This window comes from Cervus elaphus, chromosome 4, assembly GCF_910594005.1.
Source record: "Cervus elaphus chromosome 4, mCerEla1.1, whole genome shotgun sequence".
NCBI lineage: Eukaryota > Metazoa > Chordata > Mammalia > Artiodactyla > Cervidae > Cervus > Cervus elaphus.
Window position 1 is genome coordinate 16,082,755 of NC_057818.1, and position 18,161 is coordinate 16,100,915.

At 59.5% G+C, this 18,161-nt stretch overlaps 1 protein-coding gene across 4 annotated transcripts; it reads left to right on the plus strand.

The window, feature by feature from the left end:
• The first annotated feature begins 5,637 nt into the window (after window positions 1-5,637).
• DPEP1 (dipeptidase 1) lies at window positions 5,638-16,882 on the plus strand. 4 transcript variants are annotated; one of them, XM_043898313.1, is made up of 12 exons: window positions 5,638-5,815; window positions 10,116-10,200; window positions 10,913-11,071; window positions 14,682-14,814; window positions 15,048-15,180; window positions 15,271-15,421; window positions 15,549-15,618; window positions 15,756-15,932; window positions 16,019-16,103; window positions 16,184-16,259; window positions 16,376-16,511; window positions 16,597-16,882. In XM_043898313.1, the coding sequence occupies exons 3-12, from the start codon at window positions 10,968-10,970 to the stop codon at window positions 16,762-16,764; spliced, it is 1,233 nt and encodes a 410-aa protein (XP_043754248.1). In that variant the 5' UTR covers window positions 5,638-5,815; window positions 10,116-10,200; window positions 10,913-10,967; the 3' UTR covers window positions 16,765-16,882. The 4 variants fall into 4 exon arrangements, with proteins under 4 accessions (XP_043754248.1, XP_043754247.1, XP_043754245.1 ...); XM_043898312.1 differs by having other exon boundaries at window positions 5,639-5,815; window positions 10,908-11,071; XM_043898310.1 differs by lacking the exon at window positions 10,116-10,200 and having other exon boundaries at window positions 5,639-5,815; window positions 10,908-11,071.
• Window positions 16,883-18,161: the final 1,279 nt, after the last annotated feature.

The following is an 18,161-nucleotide window of genomic DNA, read 5'->3' on the forward strand; positions in this document are numbered from 1 at the left end:
AGAGGACCGTCTCAGGGGTCTCCTGACTCTGGTGTTTCAGGGCCTGTGTGACACCCCGTCTTCCGCGGAGGGCAGGGCAACATCCTGGAGTGATCTTGGGATGCACACCCCCTGGTGCCCCGCCTGGATGAGGCACGTGTCCCTGCGAGGGGGTTCCTGTGTCCCCTCAACCCCGATTGGAAGCTCACCCACTGGCTGGGTGGCTTCTGCAGGCCGTCTGACACCGTGAGCCCCTTTGGGAAATGGAACACTAGTGAGACCCAGCTGCAGCGGGTGGGGTGGTGGCCCCCAGAGGCACATCCTCTGGGGCAGTGAACGTGACCTTGTTTGGGGAAACGCTGCTGTAATCAGGCCAAGGCGGACTGTGTGGGTGGATGTCTGGTACAGGCATCGCTGGGGGCCTGGCTGGCGGGCAGGAAGGGAGGGGTAAGGGGGTCCATGGGGTGGTGGGAGGCCAGCCGTGCGAGGCCAGGGGCCGGGGAAGGGTCTGGGCTCTGACTGGACCGGCAGGGCAGCCCAGGGGCAAATCCAAAGCCTGCTCTGGCTCAAGTGGGCCCTCCTTCCCCTTTGCTGGGGGGGGCCCCCGCTGGCCCTCTGCCTCCTGGGATCCAAGTCTTGTCTTCCTTGTCCACCAAACAGGCACACCCTGGCCTGCCGCCACCTCCTGATCAGTCCAGGACCCTCAAACCTCCCACTGCCTGGATTACCTGTCTCAGAAGCCAGGGATTGAGGCCAAGCATCTTTCTGACTCCTTCCCATGCTGGGTGTTCAGCCGTGTTGTTGCATGTGTATGTGTCCACAGTTTCCGTTCATTCCACGCCACCCTCCATGTGTGGATGCGCTACGATTTGTGGGTCCGTCCACTCTGGGTGGACATCAGGGCTGCCCTCTGTGCTGCGGTGGTGATGGCTTTGCTGAGATACAGCTCACCTGCCACCTATTACACAACGAACGTGTGTGCCCTCTTCACGTGCTGAAATCCTAACCCGGATGTGGCGGTACTGGGTGGGGGCTTGTGTGCCAGGTCAGGGTTACTGATGTCTATGAGGGCAATTGGGCTGTAACAGCTATAAAAGGCACTGTGACCTCTGTCCCCGTAACCACACCCCCTGGAGCGCATCCTCCAGGTTCGCTAGCTGGTGGGCATCGAGGCACCTGCCTCACATCATGTGACTCTAACCACACAGCTTGATGGACTACATTTTGTTTATTCATCAGATGTTGGGCTTTTGGGTTGTTGGTATCTTTTGGCTGCTGTGAACATTTCTGTGTGGATGTACAAACATGACTTGCATAGCTTGTGGTACATATATGATATTGTCACGTTAAAATGTAAAATGAAAAGAACCAAGGAGGCTTACGCACGCCCGCAGTCACTGAGATCTGCCATTGCAGATTGGATGAGGCAGCTGGCTCTGCATCCACTCCTCTGGGCTGCCCACTGGAAGGAAGTTGGGAGCCCATATAGCCGCTTCTCCCCTGGGCAGGGTGCTGGGAGGCTGAGAGGGGAGGAGACAGCTTCCTGGGCCAGTCCTTCCCCCACACAGCTGCCCCACTGCCCCCACAATCTGAAGACCAGAGTTTCTCGGGTGGAAATGGGGCATTTTCTACTTCCTAGGAGGAGAGGTAGGTGCTAGGGTAGGGCCAGCGCGGCCGTGAGGTCCTGGAGCGAAGCCTGCACCACTGCTGAGGCCACAGTGAGTAGGCTGGGGCCAGGGGGCTGCTGGGGGCTGGGGGTCTGCCACTAGGGAGGTGCTGCCTTGAGGGGAGGTGGCCGGAGCCCAGGTCAGCAGAGCAGGGAAACAGGGAGCCTGAAACAGATGGAATTCCAGAAGGTAAGAGAGCTGTGATCAGTGTGAAACTGAGGCTCACAGGGTTCCCCTCTGCACCCCGACTTCTTGTCAGCGGCCTCTCTGCTATCCTTAGGATGTGGTCCAGACCCGCTGGGGCCGGCAAGGCCCCTGCTGCCTTCCCACTCCCACACCTCTGCTGTCCTCTGCACAGAACATTTCTCCCTGGCTGTCCACCCTTCAAGATTCAGCTAGCCTGTCCCCTCCTCCAGGAAGCCTTCCTTTTCTGCAGTTCTGCCTGGCTGCCCTTCTCTCTGCTCACTACCATCCCCCCATCAGGCAGGATGGATGTGCTGAATGAATGAGTGAGTGAGTGAAGGAGTAGAAGAATCAAAGTGGGCCGTCTGCAGGAGCCCAAGTTGGGCAGATGACAAGGGCCTCCTGATTCTGAGAGCTCAGAACGTTTGGTTCTCCTGGCGGCAGCAGATCAACTCTCAACAGTAACAAAGCCTGAGTGGGCTGTGTTCTTTGTATCTAATGCAGACGTTTCCTAACCGAGTGGGTCTGTTCCGTGGGCTTGAAGTGCTGGGACGTGGGATGCGTGCAGCCCCCTGTGCTCTGAGCCCCCTTCCAGCGGCTGCCCACTGGCCGATGGAGAGAGGGCCCCATGGATGGGCCCCTGGGCCCACCCTGCCTTCCTCTCTGAGAAACACATGGTTAAAAGTGACCCCCCAGAGCAACAGGACTTCCCTGGCGGCTCAGATGGTAAAGCTCTGCCTACAATGTGGGAGATCTGGGTTCAATTCCAGGGTCGGGAAGATCCTCTGGAGAAGGAAATGGCAACCCACTCCAGTACTGTTGCCTGGAAAATCCCATGGACAGAGGAGCCTGGTAGGCTATAGTCCATGGGGTCACAAAGAGTCGGACATGACTGAGCAACTAAACTTTCTTTCTTTCCCAGACCAGCATACCTTCAGCACCCCCTCACCAGTCAGGGTCTCTGAATCTACCTCACTTCAAGTTAAATAATGCTTTAGAAGTTCACAATCTTGCAAGGAACCTGTGCCACTTTTCTTTTTCCTCACTCAATCCCGTTTCCTGTGGACATCACTGTCTCAGCCACAGGAAGGGGACAGGCTTTAAGCCCTGCGGGGGGATGGTCGTAGCATATTCTAGGGAGAGGGTGCTGAGCACAGTGCGGGTCATGCTGGACTGGTGGGTGGGGTCTGCCTGGGCCCAGGGAGCTTGGGGGCTGCATCACTTTTATTCAGTAGAGCTGTTTCCATGGGGGACAAAGCACAGTGCAGTGTCTCCCTTGAGACTTGCTGGCTGTTGCGGGCCTGTGTCCAGACTCAGGGAGGTGGTGGTTTGGTGTCATGGCAGGAGGGGCGTCTGGTTTTCCTGAGTGTGGCCCGTCCAGGCCTCAGTCTCCTGATTCACTGATGAATCCAGATCTGCGTGTGTGTCCAGAGCTCTGGGGATGAGGAAGGTGAGGACAAGGGCTCCTTCTTCATCCAGGCAGTAAGGCTGGAAGGCATCTGATCGCCTTGCCCACTGGGAATGGGCAGCGGGGCAATTTTGGAGGCCACAGAGGGTGGCCTCGGACAGGGGAACCAAGGGCTTCCGGGTCCCCTGGGGACGGCAGGCAGGGGAGGCCCAGGCCCCTCCCACCTTCTGCTGTCTTGAAGCCTGGGCTCCAGCCCAGCTCTGAGCCATGAGGCCTGGGTGTGTGCACCCCTCGCCTCGGTTTCCAGACCTGGGAAAGAGGGGAGCCACGGAGTCTGCAGGGCCCTGCCCCACAGGTGAGACCTCCGGGCCACACCGCAGGACCCAACTGGCCACCAGGGGGTAGCAGTGGGAGGGCCGGACCAAGAGGGACCCGAGCCCCTGGCCTCGTGTCTGAGCCTCTACCAGCCTCAAGTCGAGCTTGGGGCACCAGGCCGGTCTCACAGACAGGACAGGGCAGCCCACACCCAGTGCTTAAGAGACCTGGGGCATTTTCTCACCAGCATCCTGCCCACATCTAGAATGTCCCCATGCCAGTGCCGCTGTCCCTGCCCCAGATTCAGGGGACAAGGCTGGCCCCACTGGGAGGCTGTGGTCTGCCCTGACCCCGTCCAGCTCAGCGATCACCCTGCCCTGCATGGGGGGGCCAGGCTGGGACAAGGGTGTAGACAGAGGTGCCCCGGAACGGGGAAGTCTGTGGGCAGAGGGACCTGCTGATGGGGTAGCTGGTGGGGCCCCCAGACCTGCCCCCGCTTGGGCACCATCTGGACGTTCCCGGGACATCCGCCTGCCAGCGGGACACCTGGCATCCACACAGGAATTCAGCCAGGAGCCAGGCCCTGAGAGTGGAGCGCCTGGAGTCGGGGGGTACCCACCCCCATCTCTGTGCGGAGCCTGCTTGAACACTCTTCTCTGTTTTAATTATTTTTCCATTTTAATACACATGCTAAAAATGTCAAACAGTAATAACATCAAAAGATGTTATTACAAAGAGTAATAACATGAAAAGTAGGAATCTGCCCCTTCCACCCCGGCCTCGGCGCCTCTGGCCCTCCCACCCGTCCAGTGATGCCAAGACCCTGGGCAGACCCAGGGGGAAGTTCTCCTCTCCAGCATCTATGCCCACAGAGGGGTGCCACCCCAAATATGGAACTAGGGGATCACTGTCCAGGCAGGGGCCGAATGTGGCTGCCTCCCCCAGACCCTGGTCCACGGTGCCCAGGGTCAGAGCCTCAGCCCCTTCTCCACCCTGAAGCAGCCCTCCTCTTGAACTCTCACCACCCTCTAGGGGAGGGTCAAGGGAACTGACTTGCTCCAGAGCCTTGGCAGGTGGCCCCCCCAGCTCTGCTGCCCTCTGCTAAGACCCTCATTGCTCTTGGAACCCCCTTCTCACGCTACATCCCCATATACGACCCACTCCCATTATTACATCCCATTCTCCCAGTTCTAGTAACTGAGTGCCTCACAGTTGGGGCAGGGGCTGTCCCCACTCAGAGTCAGTGTCTGTGAACCAGGAGGGGGCCAGGGCAGAGGGGGTTGAGAGTGGGGCACTGTGCCCCCACCCAGCCTGCTGGGACCCTCCCTGGGTGGGGATGGGACTGCCAGCTGTCTGCCAGCTGTTTGCCAGTGCCTGCCAGGGTGTGTCCCCCCATCCTAACCTCAGAATCCTGAAACCAATTAGCGCAGCCAGCCCCCAGCTGGGCCGGGGCTCCACACAGACCTTCTCCTGGTCTGAGTCTCTGCCAGAGGACATTCCGATCCCTGCCTGCTTCAGATCCTCCTGGAGTCGAGAGTACTACACATATAGAATGTGGGCCCCAGCCTCTGGGCCAGGCTGCAGCGAAGATGCCTTCCAGCCCTGGACACAGCCGTCACCCTTGACCCCAGCAGTGAGGGCGGGGTGGCATCCCCTCAGGTGCCAGGTTGCCTGCTACCAGATGATGCTGTGGGCCTGGCAGGGGGGAGGGGGAGCGTGGCCCAGCCCAGCTATCCTTGTGACACCCCACACTTCCTAACTCAGCCCCCCACTGGATGCCACCAGCCTGTCTGAGGGAATCCCCCCTGCCTGTCTGGGGACCCCGACTCCCTGTCACCCAGCCCGGCCCTGTCTGGCCTGCCCTGGGCCAGAGGCCCAGCCTGAGGGTCAGAGGGCGCTGAGTCTGGGTGGGCCGTGTGTGCCGGGCATGCCTGCCTCTCGTGTCTGCAGAAACTCAGACCAGCTGACACGTGTGCTGCGTTCACCCCTCTGAGGCCGCCTGTGAAACTCAGGGGCGGGTGCAACTTGAGAAAAACAGAAACAACCCCCCAGGTCTCGTGACCTGAGGGGAGCCCGCCCTCCCATTCCTGGGGAGCCTGGGCACCAGCACTCGCAGAGCTGCAGGAAGCCTGTCTCCTCCCATCGCGGGAGGGCTGTCTGGTTTAGGCAGCACGCGGCAGGGCAGCCATTAGTGGATACCTACTGTATGCCGGGTGAAGCCTCTGCGTCTGAACTGAGGGGGACCGGTGCGGGTGCCCGACGGGTGAGTGCATCGAGGGCGGGTGAGGAAAGGGCCTGCTGGGCTGGGGTTCTAGGGGTGAGTGGAGGGCCAGGGCCCCTTGGGAGTGTCTCTGGAGCCCCTGAGGGAGGGACCCGCTGCTGTGGCCAGTGGACCACGGAGCTCAGAGCAGTGGGGGCAGCCAGTGGGGCTGTGCAGTTGACCCATGACAGTGGGGGACAGAGGGGGATGGAGGGGGACAGTGGGGACAGAGGGGGACAGTGGGAGCAGAGGGGGACAGTGGGAGCAGAGGGGGACAGTGGGGGACAGAGGGGGACAGTGGGAGCAGAAAGGGACAGAGGGGGACAGATGTAGACAGTGGGGGGTAGAGGGGGACAGAGGGGGACAGTGGGAGCAGAGGGAGACAGTGGTGGACAGAGGGGGACAGAGGGGGACAGTTGGGGACAGAGGGGGACAGTGGGGGCAGAGGGGGACAGTGGGGGACAGAAGGGGACAGTTGGGGACAGAGGGGGACAGAGGGGGACAGTGGGGGCAGAGGGGGACAAAGGGGGACAGATGTGAACAGTGGGAGCAGAGGGAGACAGTGGGGGACAGAGGGGGACAGTGGGGGACAGAGGGGGACAGATGTGGACAGTGGGGGGCAGATGTGGACAGTGGAAACAGAGGGAGACAGTGTGGGACAGTTGGGGCAGAGGGGGACAGTGGAGGACAGAGGGGGACAGTGGGGGCAGAGGGGGACAGTGGGGGACCAGGAGGACTGTGGAGAAGCCAGCAGCCTGGAGGCACCCCTGGGGGCTGGGTGGACAGAGGCCATCCATGAAGGTTGGGGGCAGAGATCTGAGTGGTGGCGTCACGACGGCCTGGACAGCTGAGAGGCCTCAGGATGCCCCGTCGCAGAGGTCACATGGTCTGAAGGGCCTGCACCCAGGGCTCCCCAGGACACGCCAGCACATCCCACTGCCTCCAGGCCCACTGGGGGTTGCCGTGTACCAGGCTCTGTGGGTGGTCACGGGGCTGAGGTCCGGCTGCAGGCCCCGAGGTGGACGTGGGGGCTGGGTGGGCACAGTGACACAGAGATGAGGGCACCTGCCGGGCTCAGCCTGTGTGCTGTGTCCGTGAGAGGCCAGGCCTGGGGAAAGAGCGTGTGTGAGCGTGTGGTCACATCCACGTACCTATGTATTACTGGGAGTTCATATTGGTATGCTAAATATGTGTCTGTGTGCACGTCTGCATCTTGGCGTCTGTGTGTGTCTGATCACATGAGCAAGTCCACATGGGTGTGCTTATAAGCCTGTGCCGCGTCTGCACACGCAGGTCTGTGTGTGTGCTCCTGAGGGGCACGGGCTGTGGACTCAGGCCCTCCGGCTGCTCTGGGCTGTGTTGGGGCTGCGCCCCTGTGGGCACAGGGGCAGATGGGGGCAGTCTTGGGGGACCCACCCGGGAGCTCCGGTGAGCAATTGGGCTGCTCTGGGCGGGTTTATGAAGAGCCACGCAGGCTCTGACCACTCCCTGGATGCCTCTCTGGAGCTCCAGCCAAAATGCAACAGCATTGCTTAGTTTTTGTGTGTTTATTGCCACTGTGTTCCTTCTGATTATGGCAAGTGATGCTAATGTTTCCAATTAATAACTTTATTCTCTTTATTTAAATAAAAAGTGAAAACATTTTAAGGCAGACAATTAGGCAGCTCCCCTGAGAGCTGAGCAGACAGCAAGGCTTGGCCATTCTCCCAGGGATCCTGGGGGAGAGTGCATATCCTCAGCCGCCACGGACCTGGGGCTTCTTGTTGCCAAGGAGACGGTGGGGCGCTGCCGCCCCCAGCAGCCCAAGGTGGTTCTGGTTCCTCACCCATTTTACAGGCCAGGGCACTCTCACCAACACTGTCACCAGCTGTGGGAGAAGAGCCGCAGTCAGCTTCCTGCTGTTGAACAAGCAATCCTCCAGAGCTCCAGCCGGCACTCAGGGGTCTCCGGCATCACTCACTTTTCCAGACCCAGCAGGGCCAACTGGTCTCTGGCCCAGAGTCTGGCCTCAGCCAGGAGCTGGCAGGGGGCCTCAGCTGGCCGTCAGTCGGGGGGAGCTGGGCTGGTGGCTGCGTTCCCCACGGTGTGTCCAGGACAGGAGCCAGATGGCAGCACGGAAGTCACGCCGGCCGCTTTCTCTGAGGATTGAGCCGGCTGCCTCTCCTCTTGGCAGAGAGTAAGGAGGATGGACAGGCGAGTGCTGCCAGTTCTGGGACACGCAGTCAGCCACACAGGAGCGTGAACCCAGGGCGGCCTGTTTCCAAGCTCGTGCTCCCAACAAAGGCTGGTCCCACCTCCAATCAAAGGACCTGGGCCAGGCCGTCGAGCCCGCCCTGTCCCTAAGGCTCATGTCACGGGGTGCCAGCACAGGAGGAAGCAGAGATGCCGTGAGAATCCTCCACAGCTACACCCACCACAGCCCTTAGGTCAGAGGTGGGCCCGAGACGGGCATTTCCTTGCCATGTCCCTCCAGGTGGCAGAAAATGACTCAGGCAGAAGCTGCAGCGTCCCAGAGAGGAAGGGTCCTTGACTGGCAGATTCAGCCCGTTTTGGGAAATAACTTAGATGGAGATGGCCTCTTCAGAAGCACTTACAGAAGGGGGCGGCAGGGGTGCAGAGGGCAGGGGCCCATCAGAAACCAGAGGGGAGCTCAACTTAGATGTCACAGGAGCGGTGGGAGTGAAAGACATGGCTAAAATCAGACTTATGGATGGCTGGATGGTGGAAAGGCTGACCCCCGGTGCCCACGGACACAGATGGACAGTCCTGGTTGGTCTATGGCCAGGCTAACCCTGGGGGAAAAGACCCCAGGGAGTGTCCCTAAAAATATATTTGTTTTGAGAATCAGGGTTGCTGTGATATGCTCATGTTACATTCTGACATTAAGGGCCCCCTCTTGCATTGGGAGGCTCTTGTATCCAGCACTCTGGCCACTGCATGAAGTGACAAAGACCTCCAGCTGGTTGAGGACAGTCTGTACATGAGACAAAAGGTCGAAATACACAGTGGGGGAAAGGGGTCCAGAGGAAACATTATCATCCAGTAAACAGGAGAAAAGAAAACAGAACTATCAACTGATACCAGATAATATTGCTTCCATATAAGAACAAGGAACAAAGAAAAAAGAAACCCACCACCAACGAAACACAAGACAGCATTTTGGGAGGTTAAGCATATAGTTTCTGAAAGAAAACTGGGTGAAAGTGCTTAAATTCAGAAACAAGGAAACTTATAGAATAAATTCAAAGAATAGAATATTCCATTCATAAATTCACAGAATAGAAATGCACAGAACAAAAGCACGAGAAAACCTAAAACAGGAGAGAAAAACACAAGAGTCAAATAGGAACAGTGCCAGAGGTCCAGCATCCGACTGAGCACGGTGCCCAGAAACAGACAGAGGAGGATTCCAGGGCATGTTCTGGGATCAGCAGCAGAGCCGGCGACCCCGCATGAGGAGCTGGTCAGATGAAAACAGTCTCCCGTGAGGCATGTCACTGAGAAAGTGCAGAGCCAAGGAGGAAGAGGTAGCTCAAGGAGATTGTGCAAGAAGGCAACAAGCTGCCTACAAAGAACTGAATTCTCAGCAATAGTGCATTGTGGATAGCCCTTCACTTTCAAGAGAAAACAGGTTATGATCCAGAAGTGCCAGGCCAGCAAAAACCTGTTACCCAGTTATGAGGGCATAATAATGTCAAGTGCAATCATTCCAGGGCTTGGAAATTCATTTCCCAACACCACTGCCAGGGGTGGTTTGGGGACCAACTCTAGCAAAACAGGATATAAACCTAGAGGCGGAGGGCCCGACGCAGGAATTCAGTGGGAAACATAGACCCAAATCCAGGCACTGTGAGTAGGAGGCCCAGAGCGTGGAAGACTGTCAGGCAATCAGAGACCCCATGATGAAGAATCGACTTGAGCAGACAGGTTCAGGTGTGAGTGGGGGGCCTGACCCGCGGGTCCACAGTCGGCGCTCCCAGCAGGAGGGCCCATGATGACTTCTGTTTGCAGACAGATGCCATGGCTGAGAAGTCTGACCATGTGCACAAGCAGCCTGACCCCGAGCCCCACCAAGGGACACAGGCTGTGAGTTACTGGAGGGAGGAGGCGGAATAGACCCCGCACAGCACGAGCCCTCCTGGGTGTAGACTTGGGCCCCTTGGCTGTCGTCTTCCGGGGCTATCATCCTGGAAATCCTCTCGAGTTTGAACAAGGGTGTACCTGGCCCTCCCATGGGTGTAGTTGAGTGTCCTTGAGTCTTCTGTTTCTTGGGTCACCCAAGGACGTATGGTCACGCCCACAGCTTAACTCCTGGAAATATGTCCTCTGTCACCAACTTGCAAGAGTCATCTGCAGCTGAAGTCCTGGAACTGAACATGAATGACCTGGTAAGACCAGCCCTGCAGAACCCAGAAACCCCGAGGAGCCAGAGTTGCCCACCAGAACCAGGATGCTGGCCCAGCCGTGGGACAAGGATCACTGATTCACCCATCCCAGCGGCTCCTGGGAGCATCCTCAAACCGCCCCACCCGAGAGACCTGTTTGTCCTCAAACAAATCCATCTGAGAGACCTGAGATGATCCTCAAACAAATCCATCTGAGAGACCTGTGTGAGCCCCCAGTTCTAAGGAAGTACAAACACTCCCCAAGCCCCAGTGTTCAACCTGCAGTTGAGCGTGGGTCACAGTGCTGTCCCCAGGGCCAGGGTGGGGTGTGGAGGGAGCACCCCTGTGGGACTGTGCTCCACTGTCTGTGGAAAGTAACATAAAACTACTTGACAGGCAAACTGAGGGGTGCATTCAAGGACGCAAAATCGAATCTTGTTTGCAGACCTCAGGCACTGGGGCCTGGGTGGGGCGTGGAGGTGACCGGGCCTCCCCGCCTCTTCTCCTGTCCTCTGGGCAGCAGCTCCGCCTTTCGGCTTTTACTGCACCTGGGCCTGGCTCGCACAATGACGCCCAGCCTCAGACAGCGACGCCCAGCCACGGGGTCCAGGAACTCCCATCTTCCCACCCTCACAGGGAATGCGCTGATTACTGATAAACGGGAGGTTGGGCAGCGATCACCTGGACCAAAGGCCTCCGTTTTCTGGCAGGACAGCCGGTCAGGATAGACGCACAGTCGCGGCAGGCAGCAGGTGCCCAGGGACGGCGTCATGTGGACCGGCTGGTGGCTCTGGCCCCTGGTGGCCGTCTGCACTGCAGACCAGTTCCGGGACAATGCAGTGAGACTCATGCAGAGCACGCCTGTCATCGACGGGTAAGCAGCCACTCGGGACGGGTCTGGGGTCTGGGCTGGGGGAGCTGCGATCAAGGCTCTTGTGACCTGAGATAGGCACTGTCCTGTCTCCCTGAGACTCGGTCTCTCCAACTGAAACATGGCCTTTGCTCTTTGCTGGACTCTTTGTGGGATCTCAGGGCCACAAAGACTTCAGAGAGGAGGGTCTGTGGGAACAAAGCAGGAAGGGGGTGAGTGGCTAGGCCACCGCACCTCAGCAGCTCCCAGGGCACCTGAGCCCAACCTGAACCTCCTGGGGGCTGGATCCCAGCTTGGGAAGGGGGTGCTGGGGGCCCTGCCTCACAGGAAGGGCAGGGAGGGTAGCATTGGGGAGACCCTGCCAGCCCTCTTGACCCTTCTTCTTGAGACCCTCTTGTCAAACCCACCCGCCCCGTCCACCTGGCGTGACCCCATCAAGTCCCAGCTTGACCTCATGGAGGCATGTCAGCCTTCATTGCCCCAGACAAGCTCCTGGGCACCCACTCCCACGGGTACCATTCCAGCCAAGACCCTAGAGACACCCTGTCACTCCCTGATGTTACAGCTAACCTGGGCCCGCCTGTCCCCTTCAGTTACCCTCCCCCACCACACCACCCCCTGCTTGGGGTCAGGCCTGCACCTCTGACCGTCCCCTCCTCCCACAGGCTCGAGGTCAGGTCTCACACTGCAGCCCGGGGGAGACTTGGAGACCCAAGTCCCACCCCTGTCCTTCATGCTCACCCCCTGCCGTGACTCCCACTGAGCTTGGAACAATAAAAACAAACAGACAGAAGTCCTCACAGCGGCCCCTGGGGCCCCTCGATGCTACAGGCAGGCCTGGCCGGGCCCCCTCCCCTGATCCTGGCCACAGTTCCCCGAGTACTTCCAGAGCCCTGGGAAGGACACCACCTGCACACACACTCCCGCCCCGCCTGCTCTCCTGCCCTCCGCCTGCCATGGTGCCCAGAACACTGGCTGCATGCAGCCCAGAGGAACAGTATCTGGTGTGCGCTGGCTCTTGGGTACCGGGAAGGTTAGGAGAACACTACATGCTGCTGGGTTTTGTTGGACAAAAGCTCTACGGGAAAAGCAGCGAAAGTGAGTGTCTTGTCACATAAGACCTGCCGGGAGCTGCAGGGTAGCCCTAGAGAAGGAAGTAGCCATCAAGGGTCAGTGTGCACCCTACCTTCCCTCCCTCCCACAGCCCTCCCCTGACCACTCCTTCCCGTGCTTCCTGGACCTCCTGTCCCCCTGCTCGCCACTCGCCTGTCCCACAGGTATAGAGAGCTTTCTGCAGAGGCCGCTGCCCTTGGCTCGCACCCTGGAGGCCCTGCTGTCTCACAGGTCCCGGTTCAGGGACTGGGCATCCCAGGCCAGCAAGCATAGGAAGATGATGCCACAGAATGAACCAGGGAAGCTGTTCCTTCATTCTGGAGGACTCAGGGCAGCCGGACACAGGGAGAGGGGGGCTTTGTCTAGGTAATGGAGCTGTCTAGAGGTCCATGCGAGAGGTAAGATGGCTCACAGAGCCCAGACAGCCAGGAGTACTCAGGACGCTGGGATCTGGGATTATCCAAAGTCTTAGAAAACTAAAACTAGGTTGACAAAAGCAAAAGCAGTGTAGGTAAGAGACACAAAGAAGTAGCTTTAACCACAGAGAAGTGCAGAGGAGGCCCTGGCACAGCATTCCACAATAGTGCAGCCAGCATTCCCACAGTTACCTCATGATTTAACATAGCTGCACCAGCTCCAGACATCACATCCGTATGCCAGAGCTGGTCTAAGTGTGCATTTGGTTGTCCTTTCTAGCACTCTCCAGCACTAGGAACCCTCTCCTCACTTCTTTGAGTAGAATGGAAGGGTCCCCTACTATGTCTGAGGATGCTACCCAGGCCACAAAGATAATGAGAGATGCTCCACTAGGCTCCAAAAGGTGGTACTGCCCACAGAACGGAGGCCTGTGAAGGGAGGAGAGGCTGAGGGGAGGAAGGAGGGACAAAGTGGAGGCAGCTGGAGGGTGGGGCTGGACTTCCTAGACCAGCAAAGGAGTAAAGTCCTGCCCGGTGGCGCTGCCCCAGGGACAGCACCCCCCAGTCCTGCAATGAGGTGAGGACCTCGCCTCACTGGAGTTCATTCACCTCTCAGTCAGCAAAGGCCATGCCCAGTGGTCAAATCTCAGAATTTGCAGAAAACACAGCTGGGGTGGGAGCCCTGCCTAGGGCACCTGGGGCAGCTTCCACAATCTAGAGCCCCAGGGTGGGGCCCAGGGAGCCCTCACTTCCCACCAGCAGGAAGAGCCCACCCTAGGGGGCTGGACAACCTGGGCCACCACCGTGTTACCAGACAGTGATTGATCTGAACTAGGCATACCCAAGAGATGAAGAAACAGACATGAGGAGGGAGCCGGAGCTGGGGATGGGGGAGGGTCCTGGGGACAGCGGGCCTGGCTGCGGGGCTGCAGAGGAGGCCTGGATGGGAGGGCTCCCAGTGGGAGTAAGGCCCTCTCCAGGTGTCCCCGTTGTCACCAGACCAGGGATGCAGACGGGAGGCTCCCTGCACGGCTCCCTGAACGTCCCATGCGTGTGTATACACAGGCTGATAAAAGCTAGAGGGAGGGTCCAGGATGGGCCTGAGACTCTGCTTCTCTCATCAGGTCCCAAGGGCCGAGGCTACTTCCAGCATCTGGAGCTTGTGGCTCCCAGCGGCCTCTCCCCTGGGGGCTGCTCCTGCTCCCCCTCTGTCAGTTGCTGGGTCCAGGGAGAAGGTGCCCCAGCCCCACCGGTGCCCACTCCCCAGCGGCTGATAGCCCTCCGCGCCCCCTGCGCCTCCTCCTCCGGGTCCGGTTGGGCCCTGTTCGCCCTTCCCACCTCCCCCTCTGCCCCAACCCCACCTCCAATGCACTCTTCGCCTCCTGGCTCCCGGGAAGACTTCAGAGGGCCTGTCTTTTGGAAGCATAGAGGATCCTCCTGGAAATGGTGCAAGACTGTGCCCAGGCATAGAAGGTCTGCGGGGCGAGCGGAGGTGCGGAGGGGGCCCCAAATTCTGCACTGGCGCGCTGCTTCGTTGGCCACCCTCCCCCAGGGAAGGCCACGCCCCTCACTTTCCCCGGTCCCTGCAAGGGGAGATTACAGCTTCTTTTTCTGGCCACGCCCCAAGGCGGGGTCTTAGTTCCCCACTGAGGGATGGAACCCGCGCCCCTGCATTGGTAGCGCGGAGTCGTAACCACTGGACCGCAAGGGAGTCCTAGAATTTCGTTTTTAATCTGTGAAATCTCGCCGAGGCCCTACACCCAGTAAGCCCATGGCAACCAGTCTTATCCATGGAGATTGTTTTAACCGCCACTATTTTGAAGCCAAGCCAGTGTGCGCCCTCCTTCTTCCCCAGTGCAAGGCTCGGGGAGAGAAGACCTGACGGCTTAGGGCTCAGTTCGCTGACCTGGCCTGGGGGTGGGGCCGGCTGAGAAGCTCACCTGTGCTCAGGTGTGTTCAGGTAACAGCAATCACCCTGGGACCCTCCTAGTCCTCAGCCACTAAAAGAGGAGCCAGAGAAGGGTCAGCCTGCCTGGGAGGAAGCTGTCCTGAAACCCCATCCTGACCCCTCTTGGCCCCTCCAGGCACAATGACCTGCCCTGGCAGCTGCTGAACAAGTTCAACAATCAGCTTCAGGACCCGAGGGCCAACCTGACCAGCCTGAACGGCACGCACACCAACATCCCCAAGCTGAAGGCTGGCTTTGTGGGGGCCCAGGTAGGGTCTGGCTCTGAGCCCGCCCACACGCGGAACCCACCCGCTCCTCCCTTGGCGCCTGTCACTCGTGGCCGCGTACCTCCCTGGGCCCTTCGCGGGGGCTCCGATAGCCACCCAGGCTGAGGGGAGGGCTACTGGGGCGCAAGGGGAGCCCCAGGCCTGTATGCCTGAGCAGGGGCAGGGCCTGGGTTCCGACCACTCGGCTCCCAGCCCCTCCCCACCGTGGCCCCCAGTTCTGGTCTGCGTACACGCCCTGCGACACCCAGAACAAGGATTCGGTGAAGCGGACGCTGGAGCAGATTGACGTCATCCAGCGCATGTGCCAGCTCTACCCCGAGACCTTCCTGTGTGTCACGGACAGCGCAGGTGGGTGCCAGCGCCCCCGGGGGGCGGGTGGGGGGCCGTCCTGAGCAGAGCCGCTGGGCTGTCCGTTCACGGTGCAGCCCCCCTCCCCAGGCATCCGGCAGGCCTTTCAGGAGGGGAAGGTGGCCAGTCTGGTTGGCGTGGAGGGCGGCCACTCCATCGACAGCAGCCTGGGTGTCCTGCGGGCGCTCTACCACCTGGGCATGCGCTACCTGACTCTCACCCACAGCTGCAACACGCCCTGGTGAGCAGCCCCGGGTCGGGTCTCGGGGCAGGGACCCTGGGGTACCTGCTGTTCTCCGAAGAGGCCCCAGGTGGGTGGGTCTGGACGACCACGCTTCCCCTCCGGCTCCCTCTCTCTGCTCTCCCAGGGCCGACAACTGGCTGGTGGACACAGGAGAGGACGAAGCCCAGAGTCAAGGCCTCTCATCCTTTGGGCAGGTGAGTGGAGGACGGGGCGATGATAAGCCCCAGAAGGTCATGTGAACACAAGTGGGTGCAGTGCAGCCTGCTTGGTCCCAGGGTGTCATCCATGACCCTCTGGACTGGACAGGTCCCCTGATCCCGTCCCCCCTCAGAGCGTCGTGAAGGAGATGAACCGGTTGGGCGTCATCATCGACTTGGCCCACGTATCCGTGGCCACGATGGAGGCCGCTCTGCAGCTGTCCAAGGCCCCGGTCGTCTTCAGCCACTCCTCGGCCTACAGCGTGTGCCACCACCATCGCAACGTGCCGGACCACGTGCTGCAGCTGGTGGTAAGGGTGGGGCTGCTGCCTCTGCCCTGGGCTGGCCCTTGCAGCCTGGCTGCCCTGCCCCCAGCTCCACCCTCTCTCCCTTGCAGAAGCAGACGGGCAGCCTGGTGATGGTGAACTTCTACAATGACTACGTTTCCTGCAAAGCGGAGGCCAACTTGTCCCAAGTGGCAGGTAGGTGGGCTTGTATGGCTGCAGTGCGGGAGTGGGGGGGATGTCCCTCTTGTGAGGCCTCACGTGCTGCCTCCATGCAGACCACCTGGACTACATCAAGAAGGTTGCAGGAGCTGGAGCCGTGGGCTTTGGTGGGGACTACGATGGCGTGTCCAGGTAAGGCAAGACACTGCCCATATGTTGTGGGGAGCAGAGGAAGGGAGCCCTGAGGGCACCAGGGCTTGGGATGGGGCCCCCAGGGTGCAGACTCTGGCTCTCTGCCCACATCTCAGGCTCCCCTCCGGGCTGGAGGATGTGTCCAAGTATCCAGACCTGGTCGCTGAGCTGCTCAGGAGACAGTGGACGGAGGCAGAGGTCAGGGGTGCCCTGGCTGAAAACCTGCTGAGGGTCTTCGAGGCTGTGGAGCAGGTGAGGAGGGACTGCCATGCTCCAGCCCCCCAACCCCGACCTTCTCCTGCCCTCAGACAGGCAGCTGACCCGTGTCTGTCCCCAGGTTAGTGATCACAAGCAGGCTCCTGGAGAGGAGCCCATCCCACTGGGCCAGCTGGAGGCTTCCTGCAGGACCAAGTACGGCTACTCAGCGGCTCCCATCCTCCACCTCCAGCCAGGGGCCCTGCTGGCCTCCCTTGTGACCCTCCTCCTCAGCCTGTATCTTCTCTGACACTCTGGGGGCTGGAATGGCCGTGATTCCCTGCCCAGTCCTGGGCAGGCTGCAGGGCTCCCGGGCAGTAGAATAAACAGGCACAGCTGGACCCTCAATAAAGGCACCAAGCCTTCAACTCTCATGTCTTCGGCAACCGTAGCCCCGGAGGGGCCTTTGGCTGGACACTTGGACACACAAGTGCCTGAGTCCTGAAGGTCAGGGCCAGCGGGGTCAGGCTCTGAGAAACCCTGTGTGGATATTGCCGGAGGCTCTTTAAAAACAAAATCCAGGCTTCAGTTGCCACCTCCTCACACGCACTTGTACATAGGCACACACACAAACATACATGCATGCTCGTGTGTGCACACCTGCACCCCATACCCTCACATCCTCACTCATGCATGCACATATATACTCCCAATGGACTCACACTTATGTGCCCGCCCCTTGGGCCAGTCTCTCTTGGTATAAAGGTCTGGAGCAGGGAGGCTCCCAGCCCCACAGGGCCTCCACATATGGTGAGCACAGATCCTACAGCGCAGGGCTTCCCACCCAGGCTCAGCACCTCCCCAGCCCGGTCATTTGGTGGATGTGTCTTGAGATTAATAACTTAGTGGGTGACAGACTCCAGACAAGACCCCCAACATGTCCCTGCTTTTCCAGGCCAGAGTCCCTGAGAACACTGCTACCAACCCATGCCTGCCAGCCAGCTGGCACCCTCTCAGGGAGGTCTAAAGTCACAAGCTGGGACACTGTGGGTATTTGCTGACACTTGGGATCAGTTTAATGTTAAAGGAGGAAAAACTCAAGTCGAAGGTTTTTGTCCTGAGTTGGCTAATTATTCCCAACTCCCCCGGCTGCTGCCACTGATTTACCTAGCCTGGCTGGAGGAGGCAGGAGGGGACCTTGGTGGGCTGCAGGTGGGCAGGCCTAAATTTGCTAATGGGGAGGGATTTTCCCATAAGAAATGCTTTAAATCCATCTGAAATCACCTTCATCACATTGGAACCACACCCCGAGGCAATAGATCAAGTGCTGTCCCCAGAATCTGGTTCTGGAAATCCCTCTGCTCGCGCCTCATTCACCCTTGGAGTTGCAGGCCCACAGCCTTTCCTGGGGCTCCTGGTAATAGGCTCCATGGAGGCAGGTGCCATGACTGAGCCGGCAGCGTGGAGTCCATTCTGGAGCCCCTAGAGGGCCGTCTTCCTGGGCAGAGCCCATATCAGCCATTCTGCAACTGATCTCAAGTGGCCAGAACGGCTTGAAGAGAGGCTTGGGTTCCCAGTCAGAGGTTGGGCTGGGTTGTGGAGATGAGAGCACCAGATTCTAGCTGCTAGACCAGTGGTCAGTGACAAAGGGCCCTGACCCTTCAGCTTCACAGGGAAGAATTTCCACAAAGACAGAAAGTAGTGAAA

Bases quoted from the DNA above. Each gene is read 5' to 3' on its own strand.
- DPEP1 (XM_043898313.1), top strand. From the start codon at position 10,968: ATGTGGACCGGCTGGTGGCTCTGGCCCCTGGTGGCCGTCTGCACTGCA. The intron at 15,933-16,018 runs GTAAGGGTGGGG...TCTCCCTTGCAG, and splicing joins ACCACGTGCTGCAGCTGGTG to AAGCAGACGGGCAGCCTGGT. The intron at 16,104-16,183 runs GTAGGTGGGCTT...GCCTCCATGCAG, and splicing joins CAACTTGTCCCAAGTGGCAG to ACCACCTGGACTACATCAAG.